This window comes from Malaya genurostris, chromosome 3, assembly GCF_030247185.1.
Source record: "Malaya genurostris strain Urasoe2022 chromosome 3, Malgen_1.1, whole genome shotgun sequence".
Lineage (NCBI taxonomy): Eukaryota > Metazoa > Arthropoda > Insecta > Diptera > Culicidae > Malaya > Malaya genurostris.
Genome location: NC_080572.1, coordinates 37,810,738 through 37,835,912, shown reverse-complemented (window position 1 = coordinate 37,835,912; position 25,175 = coordinate 37,810,738). Strand labels below are relative to the sequence as shown.

At 36.5% G+C, this 25,175-nt stretch overlaps 2 protein-coding genes across 4 annotated transcripts in view; one reads left to right on the top strand and one right to left on the bottom strand.

The window, feature by feature from the left end:
* Positions 1-5,928: 5,928 nt before the first annotated feature.
* On the top strand, positions 5,929-6,994 carry LOC131435783 (uncharacterized). Its single transcript, XM_058603978.1, has 3 exons — positions 5,929-6,123; positions 6,186-6,326; positions 6,383-6,994. Exons 1-3 carry the CDS (start codon positions 6,066-6,068, stop codon positions 6,679-6,681), a joined length of 498 nt encoding a protein of 165 aa, XP_058459961.1. The 5' UTR covers positions 5,929-6,065; the 3' UTR covers positions 6,682-6,994.
* Positions 6,995-8,737: 1,743 nt separating this feature from the next.
* LOC131435035 (NADH-cytochrome b5 reductase 2) overlaps positions 8,738-25,175 on the bottom strand; it is a 37,896-nt gene continuing 21,458 nt past the window's right edge. For all 3 annotated transcript variants that reach the window (XM_058602499.1, XM_058602501.1, XM_058602502.1), the window contains 3 exons: positions 9,897-10,464; positions 9,453-9,550; positions 8,738-9,395 (listed from right to left, as the gene is read on the bottom strand). In XM_058602499.1, the coding sequence (XP_058458482.1) occupies positions 9,123-9,395; positions 9,453-9,550; positions 9,897-10,464 (939 nt within the window). In that variant the 3' untranslated portion in view covers positions 8,738-9,122. The remainder of the gene's footprint in view (positions 9,396-9,452; positions 9,551-9,896; positions 10,465-25,175) is intronic.

The window sequence follows — 25,175 nt, the reverse complement described above, 5'->3', positions numbered from 1 at the left end:
CGCAAAATAAAAAAAAAGTGCTTTGATTCCTAGACCAGAAGCAAACCACTTTTTCATCGTGTCTCCCGGTGAAAATTCAATTCACTACGTTAATTTCATTACTCGCGTAGTCATCAGGTCGATATTGTGTTCTGAAGTTGTTCCTGAAATTAATTGTAATTGTCGTTTTTGCGAATTGTGGCGAGTGAGGAAAAATCGTCCATCGGACACGCCGTCAAATGCTATGGTTTGAGCGGGAACATTGATCGTTTGTTTCGTTTATGTTTTCCTATCTGAAAGTGTTTAATACACCCATCTGACACCGGTATGTGAGCACCAGCCATTTGAAAGTATACCGATTACGTCGAGCCCCTCGCATTTCGAGCCCCAAACATTGCGATGTTTTGATATTCATCGCGACTCTCAAATTGTGAAAATTGTCTCCACTTGATGTCCCAAAACACTGTCTGCTGTATTTTAGGTAAACCGACCAGTTATTGTGAGAGAGTCTACCCAAAATTTACTAATTTTCATGCACTAAACAAGGTAAACGCGTAAAACAAAAGTATTACTGTTTGTTTGTTTACGTTGCAATCAGTTGATTTTGAAGTTCCGATTTTGATCTCATCAAGATGGCGTCGTGACAGAGGGCCGGTTTAATACCAACAGACTAAATTTGACAATTACCAATACCATTTCATTCGGATACTTGCGGTTTTGTTTATTTTTGTAGCGGTTGCGAAAGTTTTCGTCGTTTTTTGTGTTATTTTATGATTCTTTTTAAGATGGCCAGATCAGATCTCAAATTTAAGCGAACATGAGAACTGCTTCTAGGCTGGTAGGGTAACAGAGGTATTTTGGCCACTTCATATATTTTGGCCCACCTAACAAACTTTATCGATTTTAACGGATTTTATCCATGTTAAGTAACCCATGTTGCATCAATTTGATGCCTATCATATTAAATTACCTATTGCGGAAGGGGTTTTCAAAGATATCACAACATTCAGTGGATATTTGTACAAAGTGGGCCAAAATAAAATCAATCCTAAAGTGGGCCAAAATACCTCTGTTACCCTATGTAATAATAAATGTGCAAAATTTAACAAATGGGGAGTTAGAACTGACTGCATATTCGGTCATTCTCTCCTTCGGCATTTACCGTACGCGGAAGCGAAAACAAGTAAAAAAATAATCGAGAGCTTACTTTATCAGATGATACAAAGGCAAATGCTCTCGAAAATTGACACATTGAATCACCTTTATTTGGATGTTTTCATGTGATCTATTCTTCTAGTGTTCCGTCGAAAGCTCATTTTTTCAAGCTTCTAATAAACGCATCAATGTTTTATACACTTTATGCTTTCGGTACAATTAAGCAAATCTACCATAAAATCTGCTAATTGTTTTTATGTCCGTTTTAGTGTAGTTAATCAGGCAAATTTAGTTTTGTTTCTCATAACTTGAAAAAAAAAACATTAAAACAAAATCCAAAAAGATATTTTTCATCTTTCCTGTAAGGGTGTCAAATTATAATAGGAAAATCGGACATGAATAGTTTTTGATCAAATCAAAGCTACTTTCGGCAATCAGACAATTCACTTCTTGAGCTACAAAATATTTGATTGAAGGCGAATTTGTATACACACACAATGTAGTAACGCAAACAAATAGTATACAAGGCGAACCTAAAACATAGAGGAGTTTCCCAAAGTAATTAAAAAAAATAATTTGCACAGAAAAAAAACTGTATTTACTTTTTATAGGTAACCGAGCCGACAGCTTTTTACCAGACTTTACGAATAATAATTTTCTCTGGGCCACTGCTTTTCGTTCTGCCAAATTGACTGGCTGGAGCGGCCTGGACGCGAACAGTGTGCTATAATAGAAACAAAAATAGATTAACCAAAATGTTATACTGGATTCTACTTACCATTTTAATTTCGCTAACGCGAAGATAATATATATTCTTCAAAATACCGTCTTTGGAGATATTAAGGATTTTCGCGTCTGCTATCCATCCTTTTCCCAAAAAAAAAGGCAACACTGTCTCCAAACTCTGAAAATAAAAACAAATTAGCATAAATAAACAAAATACTTACCTGTATCAGACCCTGTCAGCTTGGAGCGAAGTCAATCTTCAGTTCAGCAACGCCATCGCACGGCATCACATTCAACATATCATGTCAATTGTATGGGTGCGCAACCCTGCTATTTTGGCGCGCACGAATTTGACATTTTTCTCCCCTACTTCTATGTATAAGATTCGATGCGGGCTCGTCTGGGGGCGACATGCTCGCAAAAAAGGATGTTGCCAATGATTTGTTCGGGAAATGTGAGAGCTGGATATCTTGTTAATATGATGTCTTTGCCTGTATCCTGTATCCATCCAAACTCGTATCACTTTTCGTTATTTTCTATAAGTGGTCAGTAATGTACGAGCAGAACTGACAGATCGGAAAATAAACAAACATACGACAGGGTGGTATCTAAGTTGGCGGGATAACGTTTGCCCGCCGATTAGATGCCAACTGTACACTCTCAACGTAAATGGTTTCATTCTGCGTAGCTTCAATCGATTTTCTCTCACAAGTTGAGCGAGTAATAGAAGTACGTAATGAGTGAAACATTTCGTAAAAATTATGTATCTTTTCGACTCTTCGGAAAGAGTCGAAAAGAAAAATATTAAAATTAAGGACGTCCATGATATAAGTTTTAATTAGTTTAAGGTAGTATGCGTGTCATGAATATGAATGAGTATGCAATCTGAAAGTGAGTGCGATTGAGTAAAATTTATGAATGTTAGTGTGACTGAGAATGAATGAAAATGAATGAAATTGAATGAATGTGACGTACGAATGAGTTAGGTTAAAAATATTCTGTCCAAGCGTCGTTCTTGTGACAGTAATATTGTTTTGTCCAAGCGTCGTTCTTGTGACAGTAGTATAGTTTTGTCCAAGCGTCGTTCTTGTGACAGTAGTGTAGTTTTGTCCAAGCGTCGTTCTTGTGACAGTAGTATAGTTTTGTCCAAGCGTCGTTCTTGTGACAGTAGTGTAGTTTTGTCCAAGCGTCGTTCTTGTGACAGTAGTGGTGTTTTGTCCAAGCGTCGTTCTTGTGACAGTAGTGTAGTTTTGTCCAAGCGTCGTTCTTGTGACAGTAGTGGTGTTTTGTCCGAGCGTCGTTCTCGTGGCAGTGAAAAAGGGGAGAAAATGTGAAATTTAGTCTGTTTTTCTTCCGGACAGTTTCTGTTATTTGTTGTGTTTCCGATCAATATTTCTGCTCTACCAATGCAAAGACCGTCTCAAATTCTGACGCATATTAAACAGTTTCGACAGCTACACTTTCGCAGTTGTTTTTGGAATGATGGATGGTACATATCGCACCTGATTTTGACAAATATTTCGGCAAGAGCACGAGACTGAAAATGGACAGGCTCACTGCTTTAGAAGCATACAATTCCGGGAGAGAGAGCTCCTCTGGCCTTTGGAAAAATCATCCCTCGGAATTGAAACTGGTACTAAGGAAGAAGTAGTCGCATTAGAAGTCGACTTTTGTTCGAAAAAAAAACCTACGGTTTTTTTTTAAACCGAGTCGGGGAAAATTGTGACCTGTTATTCTTTGTTCACAATGTTGTTCCTTTGGTCACTGAGTCCAGCTTGTATATGTTTTTCAAATATTGTATATTTTTGTTTATTTCATTGTCAGTAAATGTCTGAGTAGAATTTAAACGTCAATCGCGTTCATACTCCGTGTTTACATGTTTGAGTCACGATTAAGTTCTGCTCAATAGCAAAGGTTGGTGTCAAAAGTAGGGTTTTGTTGATTTATTTATTTATTTCCATTTATTTATTTATTAGTTATTTATCCTATTTATTATTTATTTATTCTATTTATTATTTATTTATTTACATTTATTTATTGTGTATTTATATATTTACAATCATTTATTTACACTATTTATTTATTTATATTATTCATTTATTTACATTCGTAAGTTCATATATTTCTTTATACAAATTTATTTAATAAATTATGATTATTTCATTAACTTTTCGTTTGAGTGTTTGATTATTTCGGCGAAAGGAAACAAAATAGAAAACACACTTATAAAAGTACTAAAATTCAAATACACAGTTCATGACACCAACCATAATAAAACGATAAATTATTGTAACCGTCATCTGTCTGCACACTGTCATCGTCGTCATCATCGTCATCATCGTCATCATCGCAACATAATATGCGGGGTGGCATGCTTTGAGGGTGGCGGTGGGTATGCGATGGAAACCGGACAACCAGCCTATAAAACCCGCGGGAAAACCATTGCGGGCTCTCGAGTATATTACCAGCCCGGTAGAGTGATGATCGTAGCAGCGGTCACAAACCAATGTGACAGTGCGTGTCATTAGCAGAACAAAAAGTTAGTGGAAGTCGATCCAAATGGATCAAATCCGTTTCAGAAGTTCTTCATCGATAAATTCAAAGTGGATCCAAAGGGATCAGTAATAAATATCGATAAGTATGCTGCTAGTCCGACGTGTGTGCCTTCAGGTTTCTTTTTTACGTTAACCGAAAAACGTAAATATAGTGCACGGTACCACTCTCCGGGTTGTGTACAAAACGCAGGCCTCCGTTCCATATAGGCCAAGTTGCTGCAGCATCTGGATACTGATTCGTTGCTGATTCATCGCCCCCGGAGCTAGTGCCGCCTCGCTCGTCGTCGCCAGGAACCATCAAGTCGACCAACGTGCATCACGGCCGCAACGGAGCGTCGAGAACAAAATATCGATCGGAAAAAAGCGCAAGTAACAATAAAGACATTCTGTCTATTTAATTTTCCGTGTATGTAGAATATAGTGTTTAAAAGTTAAAAATTGTACGGTCTTTCTTTTTATACAAGCTGTGTCGTCCATTTTGTTTTATATTGTTACTTGTTTCCGCCGAAACGATTTACTCAGTGGCCACAGGTGGGGAAGAAAGTCCGCCCAAAAAATATAGCGAAGTGAAGATTCTCCAGGAGACCAAAAGTTAAACGACCCTGAACTGGTGGTCCGGTGCTGTAAAGCAGCCACCAGGAGTGTATAGACAAAAACGATACGTAACAATATGCAAAACACTTTTTTAATTGGCACCGAAGTGCCATGTCGTTACAGACGTGCCGAACGATATCATTATAAAATTTCAAATATTTTTTCCTGAGTTACAAATTTCAAATCGAAAATTATGTGTCTAATTGAGCCCCTCTTATTTTGTCCGATTAAGCCCCGCACAGACTATTCATTTTCGAGATGCAACAAGAATTTTATTTTCCATGTAATCGAAACAGTTCAATATTCACTAGATTCAGCACGAAATAGAAATTTAAAAGCACTGATCAGACCGTTACAATGCACAAAAATCAGATATACCCAAAAAATTAGAATATTTAAACTAAGTTCAGAGAAAAACGAACGGCTTTTGTCTGTCTGTCACATGAAAGCGCGTTTACAAAGTCAATCCATGGATCAAACTAATTGCTGGATTATTAAATATTTAAGGACTATTCACACATATCCGGTCCGGTTCAGTGCCGGCACGACACCGTGCACGGATACTGATGTTATTTCATTCGTTATCTATGCGCGCATTCACACCTATCCGGCACCTTGCCGTTTCAGTGCAGCTCGCTGTCAGTGTAGCGTCCGTCCGGCAAACTCAAATTCGTCGTCACCGATATTTTTTATTTTCACTGAAGTCGGTATGTCATTGCATTGGCTGTGCCGGAACAGAAACAGCACGGAAACGAAACGGAAGGGTTCCGATAAAAAAAAGAACACTGACGGCGCACTGAAGGCACTTTCACTGAACCCTCACGGTACTGAAATGTGTGAAGTCTTCCCTACCTATAAATGGGTATTTTATTTTAACCGTGCATTTTATAGCAACCATGAGTCAGTAACATGCCATAAACAAGACGCAAACAAAACGCCAAGAGAATCAATTACTTGGACTGGGCGTGTTTACATTCCGCTAGATTTCAATAATACCATTTTCAGTTGTTCATCATAAACTCGCGTGTTTTATTATTCCTGATCAGTACTTCAAAAATGCGTGCTAAGGATCTGATTATTCCATTGCTAGTATTTCTGGGAACATTTGAAAAAGGTTCCGAAAGTGTTGAACCATAGCTATCTGTTTTTAATTTTGCTTGTCTTGATCCCGTTCAGGTACAGCAATTTGGTGCTACCGATGCACGTCAGCTACACCAGGCTGTGGCGACAAATTTAATTGGCGTGGTATAGGCTACCTGGGCGATCCTTGCCCAGAAGACGATGATATATGCGTGAAAGTGATCGAACGAAAAGGAAGTAAGTTTATATTTATTGTTCTGATGGTAACGATTAAATGCATGCTAAACTTGTAGCTACGGAAACTATTACCCGGGACTGTTTGAGCGCATTGCAAGGCTTTCGAACCGATATTCCAGCAGATAAGTACGAAGGATGCTATAAATCGGCCAAAGATGAACAGTTGGCTCACTATGTAAATAATTCAATCAAACAGTTGGACGTACGACGTGATTACTATACTAGCACAACTTTTTGTTTCTGCTTTCTGGACCACCGGTGCAACAAAGCTCCTGGTAGACAATCGCTCGTTTGGATGATGGGCGCATCTGTGTTGGCAGGCCTCTTTTTTGCGCTTAGATGGAAAATGTTATGAGCCGCTTCGGTTTTTAAATTCAACTAACCAAGAAATTATATTCTGGAACTTCTTGTCAAAGTATGTTGATCTAGTAGATAACACATCCGTCCATTTTTTATGTATAGAAGTATAAACCAACCCGTGCCTTAGATACATCATTAGTCATGTAATTTTCTCGACCACGTCAAACTGTTTGCTAGTAATAAAATCAGACTAAAGAAGGAGTTATTGCAACTTCCGGAGAAACATTCCAATATAGAACAAGAAAATCAAAAATATAACGAAACTATTTTTAAGTATGACAAAAATAAATTACTGAACTCATTTTGAAATAGAATTTTGTTTCTGTTTGATACAACTCTGAAAGTGAATGGAGTAACTGTAAACCATCGGTCGAAATAAATTGAGTGGCGTTTTCGTTTGGAGCCAAACTCAAAGTAATTTCGAAAATTCAAAGTAACGTGGGGAACTATCGTGGAATAACACACCTCTCAGTCTCATCGAATTTTTTGTAAGTGGTGCTATTTTGGATCGCGCAAAGAATCATGTTTCGTTTGAGAACATAACTAGTATGGAGGCATACGATCAAATGGATGTTATCAACCCCAACCTTTCCTCAAAACATGTATGTATGTGGGAAGCTACCATCAGTTCAAGACATAATCAGTGTATGCGGGTAGACTTACAGTAGATCCGAATTTGATTATCAGATAGCTTTCATATAACTGCTGTTAAGAAGGCCAAAATGGGGTTTGAGGACCCGGCGGCTTTCAGCTAGAACATCCAGCCATATAATAAAGAATTTCGCTGTACCAGCTTAAATCTGCCTGATGGTTTATTTGTTAGAAGGGCGCGTCTTACTCATTTCAGACCTTCAGGGAGAAACACAAAGCTTCCAAAGTGATGCTCGTCTTTCGTAGCAGTACTTTAAATAATAATAATAGTAATAATAATATCAATAATAAATATATATATATATATATATATATATATATATATATATATATATATATATATATATATATATATATATATATATATATATATATATATATATATATATATATATATATATATATATATATAATATGTTGTAATATACTATGATTAAAATTGCACTTTAAAATGGGCTTTAACTTTCAAGCTATTTCGCGCCCTCTCATTCTGCTACTAACGCAGAAGGCGATAGCATCCAGTCGACGCCGTTCTATTGACTAAATTTCATCATAGCCACACAGGGAAGCATGGGATAAGAACTTGTGAGGGCTTAGTTATCTCACTATTTGACGACCACTATTACTAATGTGAGTATATTTGATCATCAACTATAAAAAACTGCAAGCTGAAGAAATTTATTTCTATTGCTCACCAGACGAACTAGTCTATGTTGACCAACTGAAGAGTGGCGTATGTCAGAAATTGTGCATTGATCCTTTTACCATGTGCAAATGCGTCGCGGAAATATTTTAAGAAGATATGAAATATAGCTTATACTTACTAAATATAGCTTGATTTTGTACTCAATCTACAATTTTGAAAGTGGAAATAATTTGTATGGTACAATTAGTGTGCATCTTTCACAATTGAGTAAGGATACAAACAAGCCCTGGGACCGTGACAGCATCATTCAATATGTCTCAAGGTTGTGCTAACGTTCACGGGGAACATTTCTTTAAATATACTGAATCAAAAAACTGGCATTAATTTGCTCATTGCATAGCAATGAAATTTGAATTCGCCCTTATTCTAAATAACGACGTATTGGTTTATCGATCGAATATGGTTCGGTAGAATCCTAGCTACCTTTGATTTTGCTAGCGATCGAAAAAACGATACGTCGTTATTCAGAATAAAGGTGAATGAAACCATTAGTTTTCGTTTGTTCCTAACAGTTTATCAGAACTTCTACCATGTTATAAGTGTGCCAGTACGATTGCCCAAACAACGTAATTTTGGTAGTAAATTAGAATAAGATTATGTCTTTATTTGACCGAGATGCAAATCCCCAAACTATTACCTCTTATTAGTTCAAAAAATTACTGAAGTTCGGATGCAGATTTTAATTAAATAGAAGTGTTATACTACGCATATATTTAAGAAGCATTCTGCTTCAGAAATTTCACACATTTCTTCGTATTAGTTACTTTAAATCCATTGTCTTAGACAGCGACTCTAAACGCTATACAGATAAATATCTTGGCCGTAGGAATCGTAGTATCGGTAGTAAGGTTTTCCTCACCATCTTTCAGGAATTCAGTTTCAGTTTCGACACTTTAAGGCCAGGCGACGGCAAACAACAATAACAGTTGCGCGACATTGACAACGATGACTTCTTAGAAACTATGGTAGTGCCAACAGATGAACGAAAGGAAATGCAGTTACTTGGTCTCATTGTAGAAGCTACAAACAATGTCTTTTCGATGTTCTCCGAAAGATATTAGTGATACAAAAATTGATATTTAGTACGCAAAGTTACGATCCGTTGGATAGCCCAATTTTTCCAATGCTGGAATACAGGCATAGTTGACCATCGGAGGAGGGCCACACATCAGCACCAGTGTGGTTGGGGATGGTTCGAACAAGTGCTCCTTAATCATTTCGTCGGTAACGAAACCCTTGCCCTGCTTCCAGTCCGGTTTGGGGCGGTCCAGAGTATACCACAATTTAAACCGATCCGGATACCGTGCGGCTAGATCATCAAGTTCCGGTTTCAGCAGGATATCATCTTCAGTCTAAAATAGTTTTTCATTTGAATAATTTAGCATGAACTAACACAGTTAAACGGTTACCTGATTGGCAAATATGAGTGATAATTGAGTCTTATCGGTTTCCGCATGTTTCAAAATTTCCCGAACCAGCTGAAGCATCGGGGTGATGCCAGTACCACCTGAAAAAATCGTTGTTGTTATCATTTCATGTGTAGGATCAGAAAAAAACTTAAAAACTGCTTTCTATTATAAAAAAAACAAACTTCATGTAAAGGCATCGTAGCAGTTAACAATTACTGAAAAATGTATCATAAAAGCTTACTCGTAGTCGACATTTCAGACCATACTTAATAATCGTACCACCCATGCGAAATCATGCACAGTAAAATAATTGCATCGCCAGTGCATTCGAGCCATCCCCTTCACGTGTTACATTGAAACTCAAGTACGTTTTTTGCTAGTCACTTCGATTAATCAAACGCAATACAATCCAAACGTTATAAAGCAAAAAACTATCACACTCACCAGCAATCAGACAGACCTGATCGGCTTCATAGATCTGAGCGGGATCCTTGCGGAGTTTTTTAATTGAGAATTTGCCATTGCCCAGATACTGCAGCCGCCCGGACGGACCGCGGAACGCAATTTTATCTCCGATAGCCAGGCTCTCCAAGTGCTGTGACATTTTACCGCCTTCCGGAAACTTCGGATGTACACCCTTCTTGTACACCTTAATGACTAGATCTACGTGACCACGATCGTCATCGCAGGACACCGGTGTGTAGGCTCGAATCACCAACTCTTCGTTGATCGTTGCGGAAAGGTGAATATGCTGTCCCACCGGCAGCCCCAGAATGTGATCCGCTGAAGGTAACCCGAACCGAAACCGGCGTGTGTCGTGAGAGATTTCCTCTTTCTCCACTAGCGGGAGCATATACTTTTCCTGTGGATCGAGGAGCGTTCGGGGTTGAGTTGATTTTTTTGGTTCCGCCTTACTGGATTTGGATTTGTCTTTTTTGGCATTGTTCAGCAAATAGTTGGCGATGAGGGCACCGGCAATCACTACCAGAACACCAAGCGCCACCGGCACAACCTATGCAAAATAAAGAACGGTTAATCGTTGCGTTCGGAACGGGTTCCATATGTTCGATAATAGTGAAAGAAAATATCTGACTATAAGGCTTGTTCACGACAAAAGCTGGACAGATTATATTTAGAATTAAACAAATTTGCAGTTAGTTTAATCCACGGCAGCCTCGTACCCAGAGGGGGGGAGGGGGCAAAGTAGCCCTGGCCCCTCCCGAAATCAAAAACAGATATATAATTATTTAGAAGATCTCAGACATGTGTTACAGAAATAACAATACAGTAAACGTAAAGAAATGTAATACAGTAACAGTTCCAGTGGAAAAGATTGAAGTGTCTGTTTAAAACACCCGTAAAAGGCACACCGAAAATTAGGTACATAAGCAATTTTCAATAAAATTATTTTTTATATTTGGGCCCCTCCCGAAACGAAATCCTGGATACGGGCCAGATCCAAGATGCATTTTTTATTCATTTAATTGTGCATTATTAGTCATCTTAAAACTAATTACGGTTACTCAACTAGACTGCATGAAGAAACTTTGAACTTTTGAGACTACTCCAGCCATTAGGGCCAGGGCAGACTTCTCTGCAACTAATTTAGCTGTTTTTGTTGAAAATTTTCGAAATTTTTCTATGGTTGTTGCTTGTTGTTTATATTGAGAGAGTTCGCTGTTTAATGTAAGCTGTTTAATGGATTCGCATCTTACATTTTGGCGTAGTGACAAGATACCAAATTAAGCCAGAATAACAAGGGATCCTTATGCCTGCGTAGGAATTGCAACAATCACTTCTATAGGCATTCTTCGGATTGTTTTCTTGTTCACCGTTCCAGTGGTGATAAAGCTTTGGCTTGCTTGACCACCGTTGGATTTTGCCTGTCAAACCAAATATTTTTTGGGAAACGACCTTTCCTCTACACCGTTCCGTTGCATAACAGTACAAAAAACATTCCGCGAAGCTGCTTAAAGTCTTCCAGCAAATAAGTTTTATTGTCTATTATCACGAACAACAACTTGCGATCTCGAGTTTTATCAGTCACATTCTGTTCATCGTTACAATTCGGTATAATTCTCCATTCTAAATAACCACCTTAGAGTAAAAAGTTTTTCTTCCACTTCTGCTATGATTTTTCAAATCAATTACCTTCGTTTCATCTGAAATCGTTGACAACATGAACTAATTTAAAATTTTCCTACCGATTTGACAACACTTGCTGAAAGTATCATCTCTAAACGAGCAGTGTTTATGCGTTTCATTTCGACGTCAATGTGCCATTATTCCTATTAGCGGCCCTTACACGATCATTAAAAGTGTCATTACTAAAAAGTAATGACACTTTTAATGATCGTGTAAGGTCTACGAGTTCAGTAATGACACGAGTAATGATGGAATTCCGGATTTTCCATCATTACCAACATTATTTCTTCTTCTTATTTTTTTTGTGGAAGTGCTGAATATCTTTATAACGATACGCGAAAAAATGACAAAGTGTAGATTTAAATTGTTAATATTTCATTAATCTTAACGTTTCAATGGCAAATCAAATTTATTTTCAACTGAACGAAAATAAAAATATTGCTATTGCTATTGCTGGAGTAGTTACATATACTCATCATTAATAATGAACGTGTAATGCTAAAAAGTAATGATGTACAGTAATGCAGTAATGACGAGCGTTTGAGCAGAAGTGTCATTACTTAGTAATGACACTTTTAATGATCGTGTAAGGGCCGCTATTAGTGAACGGCAAAAGTAAAATAAAAATCCGTTTTCATCTGCAATTCCTCTTGAAAATTTCTACGCAGGCATAAGGATCCCTTGTTATTCTGCCTCAATTTGGTATCTTGTCACTACGCCAAAATGTTTTGGAATGGTATGAAGTGAATGGAGTTTACGTTGTATCGAAAGATGCGAATCCATTAAACAGCTTACATTAAACAGCGAACTCTCTCAATATAAGCAACAACCATAGAAAAATTTCGAAAATTTTCAACAAAACAGCTAAATTGGTTGCAGAGAAGTCTGCCCTGACCCTGTTTGTTTAAGTTTAAGCACCTCGGAAAAAGTCTCCATGCAAAATTTGAGCTAAACTGGATGTTGGTCGATTTTTTTTATGCCGAATTTCTTAGAATTACATGAAATGTCGAGATTTAGTGTCAAGACGGAATTTTTTTTTTAAATATCAACTTTCTCGGGCTGAGATTTTTTTAAGTCCTATTTTGTCAAAAAACATTTTTCCGGGATGACACTAAATCTCAACGTTTCATGCAATTCTAAGACTTAAGGCATCAAACAAAATTTTTCGATTACGGAAATTTTATGTACTAACTTCACCCAAGTAACAATTCGAATGTCTTATGGTTTTGATTATAATTTATAGCAGTTTTGTAATTGATTTTTCAATCACTACCTGTTTTAGGACAACTATAGTAAGTGTCTCTTTTGACAAGTAATATCATAGTTTTTAAAGCTTCTGTAAAACCCTTTACCTGGACTAACAACTGGACTAAAAATAAAACAATTTGTACTAGAATAAAACCATGCAAACGCTCTTAATATTGCTTTCAAACATTTTCTTTAAAACATTATTGTCAGTAAAATACTTTCATAAATCTAGTTTTGTGTGTGTGCGTGTTCATTGGATGACAGTTTCACTCTGAGCAAATTTGAGGGTTCTAAAGTACATTTATGACACATTTGTTGTGGGCTATTTGATTAATTGCTTCTTAGGTAAAGTGTAATTTGCATTAAAGAAAATTGCATGGCCGCCATCATTCTTTGCCGTAGCCTTTATTGGCATCAAATAAACTTCGAAATGCAAAAACGAGGAAATATGATGGACTTTCATGATTCATTTACAAAACGTATGCACAAGTTTTAACGTCACGAAATAGTACAAAATAACGATGAATCACAGACAATAATTTTCATATATCATGGAGACTTTCGCAAAAACCGCATTTATTTCAAGACGATTAGTTATAATTATTATTTTTATCCATACATGCACGATAAAAATAAAAGCGCATGAAATTTCTACGTTCGGAAAAAGCCTCAAAGTCGTAAATAAAATCTAATATATTCTTACTGATTGCATTCAAAGCAGGCGTCACACACCTATAGTCAAGAAAAATATTATTAAAATGACAGTTTATTCATGGCGGATTTCGTTCCATCCGAATAAATTTAATGTTGATCGTAAAGCTAACTACAAAAATTTCCTGAATTTGGAGTTCTACCGCAGGTTTATGCTGATTCTTCACTTTGCTTTATAAACCCTACGAAGAATAGTCCACTGTGCAGGAACATGCTCTTATAAAGGTTTTCAGTGGGCTTTCGTGAAGTTTAAAGTTTTAATGCAAGATTTATTATGTAGCATTGAAGACAGCTACAAGTATTTATTAATATTGAAAATGTTACTTGGGCATGTTGAAAAAGAAAATGAAGCGAATTAGCAAGACACGTACGGCGAGAGAGGCAATTTTTACAGCAGCCGGAATGCACCCAGACTTCTGCCGGTTGTTAGAATTTTTCACAAGCGGGAATGAAAAGAATTTTTGTAGCACTTGGCATCCCAGTTCACTATTACAAACGAAAAACCGCCTCAAGCAGATTGATTTGTTTTCATCACAGAAACATTTGTCACTTTTCTAATTTTAATTATTTGACACTGGGTATATGACGTTATTGTGAAGTATATAAGTAATGGTAATATGTCTTGGTGCTTGTGATGTGAGGTGAAACCAGCCCCCTGCTATGACGTCATGTAACTGTGGCCAGCAAATTCATTCTGCAAAAACCAAAACAATGAAGAATCAGGAATCAGAACAAATTGGCTCAAGTGGCACGTTCCCCTTGATATTTGTCATAAATTTATTTTGGGGCTATCCATAAAAGACGTCACGCTTTTTTGACGATTTTTGACTCCCCATCCCCCCTTTGTCACAAATTGTCAAGAAGCAAAGACACCCCATCCCCCCTATGTCACATGTCACGAATTCAAAATAAATAAAATTCATCTCAATACATTCTCAATATGTATGACAAACCATACAAATATGAGGGTAAAATCGATTTATTACATGCTGTCATTAGATTAAAAAATATCCCTAAAACTACAAAATCATCGGAATTATTTTATTAATATCAATTATATAAATTAACAAAAGTATTTGGTTGGAATTGATGAAACATTTAAATCATCTGTTTTATTCCTTCTAGGGGTACACAGATATATTATCGTTTCAGGTAAAGAATAATATTTCCTTAGTATAGCATACAGGGCTGAGGATATAAAGGCCAAAACCTCATCAAAACGAGATCACTGCCGGAGAATCTTTTCATGATCAGTTGAACAGTGAATTTTAAATCACATCGATCAATATCGCTACTGATCTTCCGTCACACAATGGGTAGTGATTTTGAGCTAAAATGATTCTTGATTTATGTAAGTTCAATCATTGGATGATTCGATAAGCTTTGATGTTGGTGGAGGAAAATCAGATATGATCAAGACATGACATGATCTACGTCTGAAATCATTGATCTCCCGCCCTTTTTCAAATGGAGTACAATTGAATAAACAGCATCAGAATCAGATAAGAGAAATTCTTATGATATACTATTATCAATGCTAGAAAATCAAATTACTGAACAAATTTTCAGTGCATAACTTAAGTTAAACCGTTTGAAGGCATCTTTTTCTTATTTACTCATATTAGGCAAAATTTATTAATTTCGCTAATTTACTCGCTCCTCCGTGCACTTTTGCTGATCACAACAAAAATGACTTCCTGCATGATTCATTTCCGAATTTACAAGAAGAAGCTTTTACATCAACAAATACACGTTTTCCTATAGTATGTAAACGCTTATTGTGGAGATTTTTTCAAGAAATAGGGCAAAGCAGTAATAAAATTAGGTATTTCAAAAATGCGCTCATTGAAAATATTGGACACACAAAAACCTCCCCCCCTTCCCCCTGTCACAAAAGGTCACGTTTTATGAAACACCCCCCTCCCCCATGCGGCGTGACGTCTTTTATGGACAGCCCCTTTTAGCATCATTTTCCCGATATATAAGAGGGAAGTATTGAAGGGAAATGGTAAGTTTTGGACTAGGAGGATGGGGAAAATTGACGACACAAAAACACAAAAAAGCAGAAGTAAATTCTGAACCTCTACGAGGTCCCGAACAGTCTGCTGTAAAACCTATTTAGGTTTGTTACTATGTGCGTTCTTTCTGCTGAACGATGCACAGTTAATAAAACCTCCAACCCCCGAGAGGATTTAGAGATTTTACAGAAGCGACACCATTCTGCAATCCCGGAAGAATGCAGAACGATTCGCAGTATGTACGAGCAGAAGTCAATTAGGTACCCCGTAAAGGATGCCAAACAATCTGCTAAACCCTATTTAATGTGAATACAGAAAGGATTCATTCACTCCAGGAAGAACGATGAACCCTTCTGACTATAGCTCCTTACCACATCGGGTGAGAAACGAGAGAATATCCTTTAATTATAGACTCAACCATGTATTGAGAACCAAAAACCCGAATATGAAGTACCATAATCGCATTCACACAAATCACACGAATGATACTCAGCACGTTGAATAGTAGCCATGTGATAATTGAGTTTGCAATGTCCAATGTTAGAGCTCTGACCAGAATACTGCAATGATGCTTGGAAAAATGCAGTAGACACTTTGACATTTTCAGATTTAAATCTGGTAAAAATGCTTTTGTCTAAGTTTGCAAGCTGCGCCAGTAGCTGGCATGTTTGGATGCAGCCCAAGAACGAATCTTGTGCTATATCCAACTAGTTGAAAGTGATAAAGCTGGTTCAGGACTAACGAAATCATTCGTTGCACCAGCTCTAGCCAACTCATCAGCCCATTCATTTCCAGTAATACCAGAATGGCCTGGTACCCATAAGAATTAAACAGAATTTGAAATGCTGAGGTCGTCAATTTGATTTCGACATGCGATCACGGACGAGCTCCTGTGATTATCCTACGATGAGTGAAAAGCACCATTGATGTTTTGCCCGGATTTACAGATAATCCAACCTGACAACAGAGAGTGGTAATGTTTATACCGGTCATCAATATATGATAATCGTCGGCAAAATCCGGTTATTAAGTTTCCTTAACAAACCATCAGCGATTAGGTTTCATTAAAGTGGGGATAGAACACCACTTTGAGGATACCCACAGACACTTAGCTTTCTAATCTCTGCTTGCTGAAGCGAGGCACAAATAAGTCGATTGCTAAGCATTGCGTGTATCCAGTAAGGGAAACACCCAAGATATTCCGTCACGACTGCATTGTTTGACCTCCTGCAGCCATTCAGTCCTCGGCACGGAAATACACCTTGACTTAGAAGTTCCTATTTTTGTAGCCATTTACGACATGGAACAGGAAACCAGTGGATCAATTCTTGGTAGAAAATAATTCCGCCGGATGCCACACGACTTACCTGTTTGGTGGACTTATACCACCGATACAGGTGGACCGTAGCATTATTCTTAGCCAGTTGGGAAACCGCTACCGAAACTACACGGCTGCTCTAGGCTGCTCAGAGAGGGAAGTTGATATTGATGGTCAACTTCCATGGATCAAAAACAATGAAGAAGAATGGCTAACAAAAAATTGGATATTACAAACTAATTGTTTATTATAATTATAAACTAATTGTTTATTCCCTTTACCGCACTTTCCCGCAAATTATCGATCAGAATATCATCACTACGATAAGGAAATTAAGATTTTACTCGATTTGAAATGCTCGAAAGTTTGTTTACCATACTCTGAGCACTCTGATTGCGCACCAAATGCCCCAGATGTTGGCAACGATAGCACTTGCTGGAGCGCCCTATCCTTACCACCGGGCTGGGTGAAACCGTTCGAAGGTGCAATGGTGCTGAAATTCAGTACCACTCGTAGCTGATCCGAGACAGCTGGCTTCTTATTCTTATGTTGTTTGCTTTCCATTACCCTGCTGAATTATTAATGATAATTAAATGTATATGACTAGCGACATTGGCGGTGCAGCCAATTTCTTTTATATATTAATGCATGTTATTTACATTCCATTATTCAAATAATGACACTTGTCATATTTACAAAAATTTCTTCGTATTTTGTGTGGTATTGAGCTATCGAACATTTGGAGATTTTATAAATATTTATTTAGAGTACCTACATTATCCGCAAAAAAAAAACCTCATAACAGGAAGCAATGAAAGCAACTATAACTTATTGGTATCTTGTAGTATGTTGACTGTTGAGGCTGGTTCGCAAGCTGTATTGAATATTACAATACGCAATACAGATATGTACTCCCAAAATACCGATAATTCATGGATCATACAGATAAATACCGATTTTTGTTTTTTGCTCGGATAGACATGCGAAAAGGTCGTCGTGGGACCTTTTTGCCTTTCTCATATAGAAAGGCTATGCAATCACTGTGAAAATCGACTTTTTAACCGAGGCCCGGAGGGCCGAATGTCATATACCATTCGACTCAGCTCGACGAAGTTAGCAAATGTCTGTGTGTGTGTGTGTATGTGTCCGTGTGTGTGTGTGTGTGTGTGTGTGTGTGTGTGTATGTAACAAAAATATGCACTCACTTTTCTCAGAGATGGCTGAACCGATTTTCACAAACAAAGATTCAAATAAAAGGTCTCATAGTCCCATAGCCTGCTATTGAATTTCATTCCGATCCGACTTCCGGTTCCGGTGATATAGGATGATATGTACCAAAAAAGTGAAAAAAATATGCACTCACTTTTTTCAGAGATGGCTGAACCGATTTTCACAAACTAAGATTGAAAAAAAAGGTATTATGGTCCCATAGCTTGCTATTGAATTTCATTCGAATGTGACTTCCGGTTCCGGAGTTATATGGTAATATGTGAAAATTTAAGAAAAAGTTAACACTCAATTATCTCTGGAACAACTCAACCGATTTTTGCAAACTAAGATTCAAATGAAAGGTCTTATAATACCCTAAAAATTTGTGGAACATTTTATCAGGATCCGACTTCCGGTTTCGGAACTAAAGAGTGATAAATGGAGAATAACCAATTTTATTAGTATTTTTCCACAAACGATGGTTAAAAACAGAAACAAATCCCATAAATTCTTCTAGTTTGCAAAGCTTGTTCTTAATTCGGCACTACTGGTCCCCTCTTTTCCTGTTCCGAGAGCACCGAAAGTGGGGCAGAAATACTCCTAAAACTAAATTCACTTCGATTTCTCTGCGATGCTTGAACCGATTTTCACAAATCTTGATTTGAATTAAAGTTCATACTGTCTTTAAACCTACTGTGAAATTTCATCCGGATCCGACTTCCGGTTCCGCAGTTACAGGGCGATGAGTGTCAAAGTTATCAAATCGCCATATAGAGTGACAATATGTACAACACCGAAAGAAGTAGAAAACACAAAAACGATGCGTGCTTTGTTCTATTTCATATGTAGAACTAACAGAAATTTCGTTTAATTGGTTTAATCGAAATAGAGCATGAGATAGTATGTATAGGTTTAACTACGTTCAAAACTGTTCCAATTTGTAGGTCATATTTGTTGGTAGTAAACGAACCAACTTCGGCTATTCCGTTTATCTGAATCCGATTTCGGAAGAATTGGAAATAGTGATCAAAAACTGCAAAAAGGATCTCACTTACTTTTCTTGGAGATGACCAAATCGATTTTCATAAACTTATAGGTTCAAAAGAAAAGTCTTACAGTTTCATACGGAATTCCTTAATTTGTTGTGGATACTACTTTCGGTTCCGGAACTACAGGGTAAACAGGTTTTATAGAGTTTGTGAGATTAGATCCGAACAAATTAACCTATTTCTATTCAATAAACAGTTGTTTTTGCGAATTTCACGATAATATTTATGATGTAATGAGTAATATGAGAAAGGCATCGTTACACCACTACACAGTGGTTTGAATCGACAAAAACGTGAACTTAATTATCTAGCTGCTAAATCGTTGATCCGATATACATAGTTCCTTTGGAGAACTCATTCACAAAAATATACCTCGTGATTTGATCACAATAAAAAATGTGCAAAGCCTACTACGATAAAAGTTCATTTCAACAACTTTATTCCCCTAAGAGATAGAAAAATGATGTCTTCTACAAACTTTTAGAACTTCTAACGAGAAAAAACTTTGCCGAAGAAGCTAAAGGTCTAACGTATGTAGTTTCGGATATATGAAGCATTTTCTTTTGAAACCACTTAAAATCAATTTTTTGTACATAACTTTTTTCGCAATTACTTTCAGTGTCTACTATGTTCAAGACAATTACTAAAAACGTAAAATTACACATTTTTGTTGAAGACTGTGCACGGTTTGGCTTTTTCCCTAAAAAGTTATTTAACATTTAAACTTTTATATACACTAACTTTAATTACTAATAGGAAGCAGGGTCGCAGACCAAATGGCACATACATATACTTTTTGGAAAGTTTAAACCAAGTAATATAAAGTTACGAAGTGTGTAGCGTGGCCTTTTTAAATTGAGTGAATGAGAGAACAAAATATAGAGTGCTTTTTTGACCATTTTCTTAGGAAAAACGTACATTAATGAAATTGTTTATCTTCATATCACGCGTTATTTGTGATATCGATTGAGTTACCTTTAGGTAAAAACTTTTGCAAAAAATTGCAGTTCAGGTATAAAAAAAAGAGCATTCGTTTTAACACTTTTTTTTACTAAAACGACTATTTTTGGTTTATAAAAAAGAGCTTTGCTGGAAATGTTAAAACATTGGAATCGGTCGTTAGTGTAGCTTTGGTGCAATGGTGTAATGATTGAATATAATTTCATGATGCATTCTTGTATGTAATTGATCAAACTAAAGAAGCATGTTAACGTGCTCATTAAATTTCGGCAAGTTTTACTTATTCTTTTAATAGAATATTCCTTATCCGTTCATTTAATTCCAAAAAAAACATCGTTTAAATTTAAGTCTTCTGAGATTAACTTTTATGTGTTGAAATGTGTAAGTGTAGCCTGCTTGAAAGGCTGAATCCTTTTTGTAAAATCATGTCATTCTACGAAATAAGTTTTTATGAATTAAGCCATACACTGAAAAAAATAATGGAATTCACACGATTTCTAAATAAATAGTACTATGAAATGGACATCAGTTGAATAAAAAATTCGATTCAAAACCATCCTCGATGTAAAACTAAATTGGAATACATTAATTTCAATGAATATGACCGTTTATTTATATTGACGTTTAGTTTTACTTTTAATGTAAAGCTTGCTTCAAATAAAATTGGAACAAAGACAATTGCCTGTATTTCAGTTATTTATTATTGTATTCAAGATCTTTTTTTATACAAATGTAGCGTTTTCTTCATACTTTTAAGAAAAAATACGGATAAAATTATTCGTCACGGTTTTGAAGGAATTCTCGAATTTTTCCTGTAACACGGCTCAGTAGGCGGCGCACACCTTCTTCGTCCATCGTTTTAGCTATCTTATTCCACCAGGTCGTCATCTGATTGATGTCTTTGACAACCTTTCCCTTTGCCTTGAGTCTCCTCTTCATGATTGCCCAGTATTTCTCAAAAGGGCGGAACTGGGGGCAGTTGAGTGGGTTAAGGTTTTTCGGAACAAACTGGACCACTTTCTCTGCATACCATTCTTAAACGGCTTTGCTGTAATGACAGCTTGCCAAATCTGGCCAAAACATTACAGGATGGTCGTGGGATCGAATGAACGGCAAAATTCGTTTTTGGAGACACTCTTTTTGGTATAGTTCCGATGTCATTGTCTTATTTGTAACGAAAACTTTCGTTTTTTTGCCGCAGCTGCAAATGCCCGGCCAAATCATAAATTTTCTTGCAAATTTGTCGGCAAAAACAAATTTAAATTTGGCTGGAACATCCCCCCGAGCCGTTGCCAAGTAAAATTTTTGACCTGGGATTTGACCGAAGTCAGCCTTGACACAGGTTTCATCGTCCATCAGGAGACACCCGTTGAACTTGGTCAGCACCTGGTCATATAGTTTCCGAGCACGAATTTTGACCACACTATTCTGTTTTATGGTCCGATTTGGCTGTTTGCTAGCTCGATACGACTTGATTCCTTCCCGGAGTCGAGTTCTCCTCACGGTACTATGGGCAGCACCGAATTTTCTGACCAAATCACGGTCCGACAGATTAGGATTCCTCTTAATCGTCTTCAAAATCTTACCACTCAGTTTCCGGTTGAAAGTTCCACTCCGACGATTAGCTTGAGGCTTCCGAATCGTCGTCAATGTTTCCTTATACCGTTTGATAACGCGCCATATGGTATTTCTGGGCAATTTCAGCTGTTTAGCTAGCCTAGACGCAGACCACAATGGATTTTCCAAATAACTGTGCACAATTTTTTTTCCTTCTTTCGGCTTCCATGTTGATTGTTTACAAAGTACAGTCGATTTTCGGAATGTCAAAAATCATACTTGAAGCTGACAAAATTCCCGACACGTGGGCGCCAAGAGCTTCCAAATCCGTCCACCAGGAGCGCCACAATATGAGCAAAAGTTTGTTCCAATTCTAAATGAAGCAAGCTTTATATTGAAAAATGAAGCACAATGAAGTAACTTTATATTAAATTTCTGCTCTAAATATGCACTGTTGGTGTTGGTGAGAGCAGCGCTGCATATTATTTTTAAGAACATAAAAGAGTTGGTTGATAACACAAATGCTGGAGCATTTGGTCGATGATAATATTACAATAAAATGCGTGAGTGGTTCAACGTTACATACGTTACATTCCAATGTTTTAACATCTCCTGCAAATCTCTTTTTAATAAACCAATAATAGTCGTTTTAGTAAAAAAGTGTTAAAACGAATGCTCTATTTTTTATACCTGGACTGCAATTTCTTGCGAAAGTTTTTACCTAAAGGTAACTCGATCGATATCACAAATAACGCGTGATATGAAGATAAACAATTTCATTAATGTACGTTTTTCCTAAGAAAATGGTCAAAAAAGCACTCTATATTTTGTTCTCTCATTCACTCAATTTAAAAAGGCCACGCTACACACTTCGTATCTTTATATTACTTGATTTAAACTTTTCAAAAAGTATATGTATGTGCCATTTGGTCTGCGACCCTGCTTCCTATTAGTAATTAAAGTTAGTGTATATAAAAGTTTAAATGTTAAATAACTTTTTATGCAAAAAGCCAAACCTTGCACAGTCTTCAACAAAAATGTGTAATTTTATGTTCTTAGTAATTATCTCGAACATAGTAGACACTAAAAGTAATTACGAAAAAAGTTATGCACAAAAAATTGATTTTAAGTGGTATCAAAAGAAAATGCTTCATATATCCGAAACTATATGCATTAGACCTTTAGCTTTTTCGGCAAAGTTTTTTCTTGTCGGAAGTTCTAAAACTTTGTAGAAGACATCATTTTTCTATCTCTTAGGGGAATAAAGTTGTTGAAATGAACTTTTATCGTAGTAGGCTTTGCACATTTTTTATTGTGATCAAATCACGAGGTATATTTTTGTGAATGAGTTCTCCAAAGGAACTATGTATATCCGATCAACGGTTTAGCAGCTAGAGAATTAAGTTCACGTTTTTGTCGATTCAAACCACTGTGCACTAGGTGGATTAAAATAGGTTTTTTTAAGGAGCTTTGGTGACATTTTCCTGGTACTTATGTTGAAGAGATTCTGTACCATACCATACAGATAGATTTTTGTGCCAAATACAGATTTTTAGAAAAAATCTGGCAACGCTGCTCGGAGCTAAACCCGTAACGCGAGTTGTCTTGTCTTGTCTTGTCTTAGGTGTGAAATAGTTACAGTTCACTCAAAAATTGCAAAACAAGACGATCGAGCTAAATATATTTTATTTTCGGTAGGTCACTTTCTTTTTATTGCGGTTATACGTTTGAGTGAACATCTGATTATAGAGTATTGCTTACTGATTGCTGCTAAAAATCCCCGTTAAGTATTATTTATCAACGCATGACTAACACTGCATGAGCTAGCTCACATCGTCAATCACAGTAAGCACTACTATCTGTGACATTCGACCTATTGCACCAGTCGTCAGCGAGTAAACTATGATTTGTCTTTCCAGCAGAAAGTAAAATGCTTCTTCATAAACCAGAAATTTTCACTTTTGTTCGATATTTTCAAAACAGAAAAAAAGGTTCCTGTCTTTTCAAAAAAAAACTATTTGAAAACTAGTATATTTAAAAATTTTGCAATTGGTGTGATCGGATTTTTCAAATCGACTTGAAAAAAAATTCAGAGATCTGATCACCGAACGGATTATTTTTCCGAACGTAATTTCACCAAAACCAAATACGCAGAATTTATTAATTTGCGAAAAATGTCGGACTTGGATCTGAGTTCTGAACCTGAATTCTGTATTTGGATTATGAAAAGAAATTTCTAACGTGGATTCTAATTCAAAATTATAATTCTGAATCAATATTCAGAACCAGAATTCTTCAGGGTATGAAGTATTCGATTTACGTAACTTCTTCTTTTTTGCATAATATGAAAATATGCATTGAAACTGGATAAACTTTAAATTAAAACATTTTTTAATCTACCTAGTGGTGTAATGATGCCTTTCTCATATTACTTATATTTTCTAAAACATCACTAGAAGATTCTGTCAAGATTTTTATTTTGAAAATTGAATAAAATTAAAAACATTCTTTGGTATAAACTACCATCAGCATTGCAATTTTTAAACAGTTATGTCAAGTTAATATAGATCTGAGCTTTCTGCTTTTCTCCCGGAAGTAAAAGTCTCATTTCAAATCGGACGAAGAGGAGAATGTCGAGTCTTGATTGATGGATTGGCTTCCGCAACAGACGCAAACAAAAAACGGATACACCAAACACTTCGTCTTCTAATGAAAACAAGTTATGAGTAGGTAAATCTGTTTTGTCGTCTTCTTCATCTGGTTACAGTTACGCTAGCGTGACAGGCAGACAACCACCTACCTATAATTCTCCAAAGCCGTTCACGAAGTCGATTTTAGCGAGATAATGGAAAATAAAACGATCTACTTACAAGATTTTCAAATGATCATCCGAATGAATTCGAATTCAGTGTGGCAATATGTCAGTAATATTATAATAAATTAAAAATTCAATTCTGATGTTAAATATTTATTTGAATATTTTAAATTGGAATGCTCGATCTTTAAAATCGAGTGAAGATGAATTTTCTAATTTTTTAAAATTCACAAATAAATGCTGCTATTGCTTATTTCTTAAACCAAATTGATATGCAACCCACATTATGTGGTTCATTGATTTGACAGTTTTACTGGAATGGGTGGTGGAGTTGCCATCTTTGCCCAACAGCTTGGGATTGGAAATTTCAACCATTCATGGAAACTATTTTATCGTTAGAGCATATTTGCTATTCCAATGTGTCGGTAAACAAATAAATTTCTTTATAGGCGATTTGCAAAAACTCCCAAGACATCGACCTATTTTTTCGTAATAGGGGATTTGAATGCAAAGCTTGTCCAGTGGAATTGTAGACAAAATAATCGTAATGGAAAAATATTTCATGATAAACTCTGTTGATTACTTCACAGTTCTTTATCCCAGTAATCCGACTTGTTTCTCTTCCGCGAGAAACACCTCTACAATTGATCTGGTTCTAACAGATCAAAGTCATATTTGTAATGAATGATTGCT

What these genes read in the sequence shown, in the direction of transcription:
- LOC131435783 (XM_058603978.1), top strand. Translation starts at nt 6,066, where the DNA reads ATGCGTGCTAAGGATCTGATTATTCCATTGCTAGTATTTCTGGGAACA. An exon ending in TCTGGGAACATTTGAAAAAG is followed by an intron (nt 6,124 to 6,185) that starts GTTCCGAAAGTG and finishes GATCCCGTTCAG; the next exon opens with GTACAGCAATTTGGTGCTAC. An exon ending in AGTGATCGAACGAAAAGGAA is followed by an intron (nt 6,327 to 6,382) that starts GTAAGTTTATAT and finishes CTAAACTTGTAG; the next exon opens with CTACGGAAACTATTACCCGG.